This window comes from Volvox carteri (assembly GCF_000143455.1).
Source record: "Volvox carteri f. nagariensis unplaced genomic scaffold VOLCAscaffold_30, whole genome shotgun sequence".
In the NCBI taxonomy this organism is placed as follows: domain Eukaryota; kingdom Viridiplantae; phylum Chlorophyta; class Chlorophyceae; order Chlamydomonadales; family Volvocaceae; genus Volvox; species Volvox carteri.
This window is the reverse complement of record NW_003307573.1, coordinates 1097784-1107626: the sequence shown is the minus strand read 5'-3', so window position 1 is coordinate 1107626 and position 9843 is coordinate 1097784. Positions and strand designations below refer to the sequence as shown.

Genomic DNA, 9843 nt, shown 5'->3' with positions numbered 1-9843 from the left:
GTCAAACCCTCCCCACCCCCACCCCCACCCCCACCGTCACGGCGGTCATGACTGCGACTCCAGCCCCCCCTCCACCTCCACCTCCACCTCCGGCCTTGTCACTCGTGTCACATCAACAGCAGGACCAGCACCACACCCCGAGGCCCTTCGCTGGCGATACTGACGACACCGACGGTGCTGGAGGGGGAGGGGGAGGTGTGTACGGCAGCGGCAGCACCTCCGCTTTCCCCGTCCTCCCCCCTGCCCCTTCCAATATGTCCCCTGATTGAGGTGGTTGGCTGGTAGTTGGTTGGTTAATCGTTGTCATGAGGTTGGTAGTTATGTGGTTGGTGCTGGTTCGGGGAGTTCGGGTGCGGGAGGTGGTGCTGTGTTTGGTGGTGTACCGCTGGGGTGTGAAGCTGAGGAGGTACGGATGGTACGGATGACGATGATGGTGCGGGCACGAGGACGTGTGTGCCCACACCCACACATACACGTCGAAGGCGGTTGGTGTGTCACGTGGTTTCAGCGACCAGCGTGCCGGGTTTCGATTCCCACGGAAGCCAAGGGGGGACGAGAGGTAATGTGGAAGGGGTGAAAACGGAATGTCCCGCCCCGAAATCTCACATCGTCCTTCACTCTGCATTTGAACTCGTAATTGTTAACGGTAATCCACCGAACAGGCAACCCACACAGCCTGTCGTACAAGAGCACTTAATCCAACAACCAAACCCACCGCAACCACCACAACCGCCTGCAACAAATACCACATTGCTCGAACCCCCCTTCCGAGGGTGGTGGGCATGGTTTTGTCCGTACGGCGGAGAGGCGGGTCTAGTGGTAGTGTATTCTTATTATTATTAATATCGCTGTGTACTGTGTCGGTACGGCAGAGGAGTAATGATTCGACTGGCGACTGTATTGCCGTGCGTTAATGTTTTGTGTCAAGTGGAGTGTACGGTGTCGTACGGCGGAAACGGGTGGATGCCCCAACACCCCACACACCTCTACACGCACACAATCCCTTTCTCTCTCTCTCACACACACATACATTCATACATACACATTCCAGTTCCTCCGATCTTTTTGGCCCTCCGCCGCCCCCGCACGCACCGATGAAGGGGCGGTTGTGATCATAAATTTTGATGGAAGCGACATTTGTGTTCATGTATGTATGTACATGTAAGATATCTATTTATGCATGTACGTGGCTGGGGAATAGTAGGGAGGTAAGTGTAAAATGGCTACGAGGGTCGCGAAGGTGATCTTATTGCTGCGCCAATGTGTTTGCATGTGTGTGTGTATGTGTGTGAAGGAGGAGGAGGAGGGGGAGGAGGAGGAGGAGGGGGGGCCTTAGGCGACCGATTGAAAGGCCCCTCGAGGGTGATGTTCCCGGAGGGAGAGGGCGAGGGAGGCGCCCATCTGGCGATATGGCTCTACGGATGATGTGTGTATTTAGGATAGGTGCGGATATCCATATTAAGAGTATATCCATAATGGATGCGTAATGGCTTTCCGATTATACGGCGGCACTTGGCAGCGCATGACGATGAGACTCGTCATTTTTCCTTCGTGCGGCATCGCTCCTTCACTCCCTTCCTGACCCACACACAAACACACACAGAAGAACAGCGCCTGATAGGAACCCTGATGGCACTTGGGAGGGGAGGGAGGGGAAAAATGCCTCGTATAGCCCCATCTGAGATTTTTTGAATTTTTGGAACAAACAAATTTTGCTGTGAATGTTACAAGTTCCGCACGAGTGCGGTGGGGGTCTGTCAAAGCCTGAGGGGGCCATGGACGATATTTATTATTGAAAGTTAATTCCACCGTACGACCGATGGCGGTCGTTTTTGGTGGTTATGTGTTTTGAGGGGATGCGAGTGGGGCGGTAGCAGCGACAAGGGGGTTGGGGGATGAGGGGTTGGCTACTCGAACGAGGGAAGGTTGTGAGGCCGGTTTAGTGTACGGCACTCAACTACATGGCTGCAGTGAGTGTCGCAACCCTTTCCCCCCTTCCCCTGGCCTCCCTTTCCCCGGGGGGGTGAGGGGGCCGCCCGTAATTGGCTGTACGAGAAGTATTTCCCGCCCCCCCGGGTGAGATATGGGAAGATAGTGATGGCGCGGATCTCTTAGGGTTTGGATCTGAGTTTGAAATTGGAATTGGAATTGGAATTGGAATTGGAATTGGATTTGGGTGTAGTCGGTGTTTTTTTGGGGACATGGCCCTTTCTGCGGCCCCGTCAGGCGTTTGGTTGTTTATGCGTGCGTCTGACGTTTACATCTCGTATATGTATGCCTGATGATGGCGCCACAAAGCGCTCGAGGGTGGTGCGGTATCGTTGTCCTCCGCCCGCTCCCCTCCCAGACCCCGCGTGGATGTGTATGTACGTATGTACGTACGTAGGTATGTACTATGTACAGAACAGGATGAAAGGGTGTAAATGGCTATGGAGAATTCATCACTATCCAAACCTTTCTTTCCTGCCTCTGTCCATTTGGCAGTATGTCTGTTTGTCTGTCCGGTCATCTTCTGGTTCTTATTGGGCCACCTTGAAAAGTGTACAATGTGTGTATGTGTCCACATGCGCGCGTATATGTACATGTGTATGTATGTGTGTATGTGTATATCTGTGGATGAACACACACAGCTGCTCCCCCTTGCAATACTGAATGAAGAAAAAACAAAAGCTGTTCTTCCATGCACCTGCATTCGGTGTGTGTTCATGTTTATGTATGTGTACTTCCTGTAACACACCGTCACGCGAGGGCCCTCCCCCCACCCGCCTTCCCGCCTTCCCGCCGTCACGACCCCGACCCCGAGCCCCGAGAGGAGAGCGCTGCTTCTCCCAGACCGACACGCAGCGTCATCAGGGCGCGTCCAGGGGGTGGGGTGGGGGGACAGAAATGGAGGGGTGGGAGATTCTAGTGGCCCTCAGGCGATGAAAGCACCTTGTATATCTGATGAGACCTCTCGGGCACCGTCTCCTGAGGTGATGCCTCAGATCCTACATGTCTCGCCTCTACTGGACTACCTGACTTCAAGTACATCGATGTACTGGTGGTCATTCATCGCCGCCATCATGGCCCCCTCATGGCTACGAGAGCTACGGGATGTTCAGCGTCCCGGTACGACAGAGGAGCAGGACGCTTCCCGACCACAGCCGGAACCCATTCTGGCCGCGTGGTCGTGCTGCTGCCCGCGGACAGCGTTGCTACGACCGCGAGCATTTTTGGAGGAGACACTTCCGCCCTCCCGCCCGGGGGCCAAGGTCTCCTTCGACATGCTGGCCCCCGGCTTGCTGCAGCGGGGGGACTGCCCGGGTGAACGGTCCGGGGGGGGCCGGGGACCTGGGACTCCGCTCGTCGATGTCCACATTGTGCTGACGAGTCGGAAAGCGCTGGCAGCTCGCGGCGGTGCACTTCACCACTTTACCGCACATATGACATCACGATGAAGGATGCCCTGACTCGTGCTGGGGTGGAGATGCGGCGCGGTGGCGGTACCCCCCCGCGTACACACAGCGCTGTGAGCAGAACAAGTGGCCCCGATGGGAAAACAGGGTAGTGACGCAAGCTATATGAACACGAGCGGCAAGCGCGTCTGTACCAATCTGGGACCATGGGATGCGGTTGGCGCTGGTGGCGGTGGAACAGGCGGAGCAGCGTGTGGAGTGGGCTGGGCTGTGGGAGCGGGTGGTGGGCCCCCACACGGCACTACACCCGAGGTGCAAGAGGGAGGAGGAGTGTCGGGAGGCGCGAGAGCCAGGAGGCAGTGCCACAACACATTGCGCAGTGGAATGTCAGAGGTATGAAAACAAGGAAGCTGGAGCGTAATGGGTTGTCACAGCTCTCGCCTCACAATATGACGTATTTGTCATTACTGAAACGCATTTCGTGGGTGATGATGGTTTGAAGGCAACTGCTGCCTCAAGGATCTAAGTCGATTACCGCTGCTGGTGCCGTTCGCTACGAGGGAGTGGCTGTGTTCGGGTAAAGCGCAGGATAGCACACAAGATGTAACGGATCAGCGATCGAGCTCTCAAGGCGCTGCAGTGGGAGCAGGGCGCTGGCAGATCGCTGCAGAGAATTGGAAGTAGTGATTCGAAATGGGCCCTCGTGTTCAAATGGGCCTCGAAGGGGACCTCGAAGGGAAGGCGAGCCCGCTTTTCGGCACAAGGGTGGCACCACCACGGGGGGGGGAAAGGCAGGACTTCAGGGAAATAACGATCGGCGGATGCAGACCCCGTGATATGCCCAACATAGCCCTACAGGATAGATACCACCAAGCCTGAAAGGATGATTAATGGATCTCTCCATATCTCCCCGCCTTCACTTCACATCAAAGCGACTAGCCTGGATGGTTTAGAGGGAGACTCCCCTGGCATCAACAGGTAATAGGGCAGGAGAGTTGCTCGGTGATCACTGTCCAGTGCTGTTGCACCTGTATGTCCACACGGGGCCAGGAAATCCCGGCGGACGGCAGGAAGGTAGAGTACATTTCGATGTTAAGCATTGGCAATACTATGCACACCACTTTGCTTAATATGACGCACCAACCATCTCCAGCGCATTTTAGAGGCAATGGGTCGTTTGGGTGGGGCCAGCTGGTTTCCCTTCAGGTGGTGGCTGTTCGGAGTGCTGAGCTTACAGGAGTTGTTGCAAGAGCCTACGGTAGGTGGCGCGCACAAACACGCACTCGTGGAAACAGAATGACTGACACCCCCCGGTGGACGAGCGGATGTGCAGAAGCTTGCTCGCCTATGTTGTTGTCGCACAAAGCACGGATGCGGGCTGAAAGTTTACCCATGGACCAGAAGGCAAAATCTGATTTTTTTGGCAGTTAAAATTAACTCGTCTATTAGGGGGAGTGTCCTGTGGCGGATCTTGACAGTTGGAGCGGGTACTTCAGGGACTTGTTCAACGATGGCGCGACTGTTCCTAGGGATGAGGATGCAGCGCGGGTTCCCCTACGTTTGTACATGGGGAACACTGTGCATTTAAAGAGATGCCGTGGGTTGGCTGGGCAGGGTATTTAGGGCTTCATTACGGGCCGGATGCCTCGTTCGAATCCTGCACTGATGAGCTGTTTAGTGCGGGGCAGCGAGCTCTAGCGGCCGCGCCGCGGTGGGCGGCACCCGGCGGTAGCCCACAAATGTTTGCGTTTTCGATACCAGTAGATTGTCTAAGCAAGCGGGATGAAAGGGGTTCAGATGTGCCGGCATGCCCATTGGATGGGAGCACCGAAGCACACGACGTGCTACCCCCTGCGAAGTCATACTTGTCACTGCTGCGGTTTCGCTTAGGGGCGTGACCTTTGGGGGTTAACCGAACCGGCGGTCGGTCGCGCAAAGAGCGGTGTCGGGTCTGCATGAATAAAAAACAGTAGAAGATGAGTTTCACGTGCTGTTGTCACGGAGGTGGACGATCAGCGCGGACTTGTGCACATCACACACAACATCTCGATGAGGCGACGCACGCTGATAGCCGAGTAGTAAGTCTGAGGTCGCGTACTCTAGTTACTAATTTCTCTCGCAGATGGGGTTTATAATCTCCTTTTTCTTCTTTTTTCTTTCACTTATTGCTTTTTTCCTTACTTTTGCCTACGCTAGAACTCGCGGTCCATGAGCCTCCTGGCTCGCCGAGCTCTCGCGGGCTTGTAACACCACATAACAGATCCGGCTTGTTAGCATATTCCAGGAAATGATTGGCCAATCATAAAGTTAAAACATCTTGGGCCGACTGAAATAGATGCTACGACGTCGTGCTCCGAAACTCTGTCCATAGGCAGAACATCCCTATCGCGTAATGGCTTTGTAAATGTCAACTTATCCAGGTTCTAATGATGCGGTGTAAGCTTCTGAACGGTTGCTGAAGGCGCTCTGTCGCTGGCAGGGCCTCGCAAGAATGACGACTGGCAAGAAGCTGTTGAACAGTCCCGAAACGGCCGTGGTGGATGCGCTCAAGGGTCTCGCTCTCACATATGGCCACCTTCAGCGCCTGGAGGGATCACCGCAGGTCTCTAACGACGCGCTCATGCCTACCGGCATGACTTGAACGTCTGGAAACGAGCAGGACACCTCTAGCTTTCAAATTGCTCCATAAAATGATAATCCCGATTTCGTCAGCACCTCCCTTTACGCTCGCGTGGGCTGGGGCCCACTTCCCCGTGTGCGTTTTTCCTCCTGCCTCCTGTCTAAAAGTTAGATTTATTTGCAGTGTTATGCCGCCGCCGTCTGGCGGCTAAACCTGTCATATCCAATATCCCACAGCCCCGGAAAACGTCTCCTAGACAGCCTCCACCCTTTACAGTGTACACACGCGTACACGTGCATCCCGTCACAGCTGCGCATTCGTACGACCCACTCGCGTACGATCTCCCCTCCGACCCCCTTATCATCCCCCTTACCATCTCGTCCACCACACACCGCGACACCGTGCGTTTCTCCTCCCCTCCCGCCCGCCTCCCCTCCCCTCCCCTCCCCTCCTCGCTTGTCACCTTCCCCAGATTAAGGTGGTCATCAACAGAAACCACGACAAAAGCAAAGTAGCTGTGATATCAGGCGGGTGATGCGGGTGTGGGGGAAGGGGGGCTAGGGGGAAGAGAGTGGAGGGGTGCGGCATGTACGGCAGGTAGTTTCACGAGGAGTTCGGGTGCGGGTGCGGCCCCCGGTCATGACTTTGTTTTTTCCCTTCTTTCATTATTGCTATCATTACTTCTTTGTATCTCCTTATTCCCCCGTGTTCTAGTTTTTCATCCCCGCCGTCAGCTAGCTAGGTACGCGTTCGCAACCTAGCTAGCTAGCTAGCTGGGCACCTCGCCGCGGTGACTGCTTCCGTCAAGTCACTGCTGGTTGCTGGTTGCTGGTTACAATCTTCTGCAGCATCTGTGTAATCCTGGAGTATCCGTTTTACTCTTGGCCGTTTGAACATATCTATTAAATTATGTAATTTATTTATGTTCAAATATATTTTATTATGTTATATTATAATATTTTAATTGTATATGAATGTACGTATATTATGTAATATTGTATGTAATATTACATAGTGTATATACACACACGTACATGTGTATGTATGTATGTATGTATGTATGTATGTATGTATGTATGTATGTATGTATGTATGTATGTATGTATGTATGTATGTATGTATATATTAGTTATCACATACTAAACCTTAGGTTTTTGAAACAAACACACATACATGTATATCTCTTAGTTATCATATACACATTTGGATTGTCATGTAGGATTGAACACCATACAGCGCCATCCACCATAAGAATTGCAAGTACAGTGGTTGCCTCCTTGTTCGTAGGGAGTAGTGTTCGTAGTTGCAAGGCAAGGCAGTTGATTCCGCCTTCCAGAAACCACCCTCCTCATCCTTTCACCCGAAGAGACGGAGGGTTCAGCAATCGCCACCAATCCAGCGTGCGAATCTCGGTCCATCAACTCACATCTCAGCAGCTAGCTACGTCTAGTTGCTCAGTTACCACTTAACGACAATGTCGAGGGCCAGGAATCGAACCCAGGGCCTTAGACCGCATCTCGCAGTAGTGTCACCAGATCAGACTAGACAGGGTCTTCTGCTCCTAAAGGTCTGCTATATTGCTATACTATGTACTACATCAACGAATCCAAACCCATTGTAACAACCCCTCACTTCTCTCCTCTCTTCGCGCCCTCCATCTCCCCTCCACACACATACACATACCACACACATATCCCCGACCCTTTCCCCCCCGCCCCGCGGTTTGCCTCATCGCATTGACAGCATCGTGTCCCTCTCCCCTCTCCACCTTTTTCGGCCCCCTCTCCCCTCTTCTCCCTCCCCCCGGCCAATACACACACGCACACGCATCTCCCCCCTCCCCCTCGGGGGTCCTCTCCAGGGGGGGGCAGTGGCCATGAGCCCGCGCATGCGGGGTATGTGGGGGAGGGGATGTTGGCGGCGGCGGTGTGCGGGGATATCTTCGCGGTGAGGGGAGGAGCGGGGGTGGGGAGGGGGGTGACCGTGTGTGTTTTGATGGTCGAGCTGGGTGGGCGGGAGTTTGCGAGGATAAAAGAGGTGCAAGGTACCTTAACCGAAGCAAGTAGCCAGTCCTGCAAAGCGATAGGATTTCCTGGTAGGTATGTACGTGTATGTGCACGGCCTGACATTGGCCTGTGTGTATCTGTATGTATTTATGTAAGTGAGTGTATCCATGGTAGTTTCGGGGTTAGATTCCGGAACTTCCGTCGCTGCACCATCAGACCCGTTATAATCGTACAATTTGAGGCTCCCGTCCTGGTGGGTAGTGACCCATGGGTCAGGGTAGAGGGCTGGGCGGAGAGGGGGTTCCCGCCGCTGACCCCACTAACCCGCAAAACCCCATCCCGCAACGCAGCCCTTAACCCTTAACTCCCCCTCCCCCCGTCCCCCCCCTTTTCATCGCACCCTGCTCACAACATTGCTACCTCTCTGCCTCGCGTGTGCCCTTGCCCGCCGCTCCTACTGCCTGGCCAGGTGAGTCAGAGGAGGTTCGAGCTTTGTCGGTATATCGCGTTGCGTCGGTCGGCTAGCCGGACTAGGATAGTTGGGTCGGTCGGGTCGGTCGCGCGTGTTTTGGGGGGTGGGGTGGGAGGAGCACTTGCATACCACCAGCATTTTATTACCAGCTAATCAGCCAGTTCTTCGCCAAACCTCGTCAATGCCGCCGCCAGGCCGGCGGCAAACTCTATTCCAGCTTCACCTCAGCAATTTTTTACTACTTCTCCGCCGCCTCTATACCTACCTTTACTTCTTTACGGCTTCCTTCTACTGCTTTTCTTCCGCGCTTACTTTAGTCTTGGCGGCTAGGTGGGTAGGTAGGTTTCCGCGGTCATCTTCATTACATCATCCCGGGGACGCCGCCTCCAGGAACGCCTACTGGTCAGTTCTGCTTCTGGTACACTTTTTACTTGGCAGCAGCTTCACTCGTTCTTGGTTCGTCTTTCCCCCCCCTCCCTCCCCCTCCCCCCAGTCCCCCTCCACGGAGGCGGTCCTGGCGGCCATTCGGGCGGTGACCGGGCCCCCGGGCTGTCTGTTGATCGTGAAGAACTACACGGGTTGGTTTCGGAGGAGGGGGTTGGGGAGGGGCGGGGGGGATTGAAGTGGGAAAGGGGGGGAAAGGCGGGTTTAGGGGTTATGCAGACCCCGTGATGGCACATGCACCCGGGTACACACATACATACGCACGCACACACACACATGGCTACACGCAGGTCTAGAGCGGGGATCAACGATCGTGATAAGCCACTTGCATCATTTCCGTTCTTTGGGAACTGCTTTATATGCGCACTCCATACACACACCACTTCCCCCCAACTTCCCCCCCAGTTCCCCCCCAGTTCCCCCCAACTTCCCGTCCTCATCCCAATGTGTATGTGTACGCCGCACACAGGCGACCGCCTCAACTTTGGTCTAGCCATCGAGCAGGCGTTATCGGAGGGTTTGCTCGTTGAGTTGGTTGTGGTGGGTGACGACGTGGCCATTGACAGCCCCTCTCCGCTGACGGGGCGGAGGGGGCTGGCGGGGACTGTGCTGGTGCACAAGGTAGGGTGTGTGTGAAGGTGTTCGTGTGTATGTATGTGTCTGTATCTGTGTGTATTTTGGGGGTAGGTTTGTGCTTGCATACACACGGGGGAGGTTGGTTGTTTGGCTGGGGGGGGGGCCTTGGGGGCCCCCAATACCAGTTTCGGCGTGCAGAGCAGTGATGTGTATTTTACCGCTGATCGGATTAGGGGCCCTATGTCACGTAATACATAGTTGTGAGTTGGTTCGGCACTAGATTGACTTTGGGAGGTTGGGGGTGTTTCGTGTCATGTGTGGGGGGGGGGT

General features: G+C 54.7%; 1 protein-coding gene across 1 annotated transcript in view; it reads left to right on the top strand.

The window, feature by feature from the left end:
* Positions 1 to 5886: 5886 nt before the first annotated feature.
* VOLCADRAFT_62675 (uncharacterized protein) overlaps positions 5887 to 9843 on the top strand; it is a gene marked incomplete at both ends in the record, with an annotated part of 9465 nt that continues 5508 nt past the window's right edge. The window contains 5 exons of the mRNA XM_002952552.1: positions 5887 to 5997; positions 6488 to 6546; positions 7887 to 7962; positions 8987 to 9071; positions 9407 to 9558. Of these exons, the coding sequence (XP_002952598.1) occupies positions 5887 to 5997; positions 6488 to 6546; positions 7887 to 7962; positions 8987 to 9071; positions 9407 to 9558 (483 nt within the window). The remainder of the gene's footprint in view (positions 5998 to 6487; positions 6547 to 7886; positions 7963 to 8986; positions 9072 to 9406; positions 9559 to 9843) is intronic.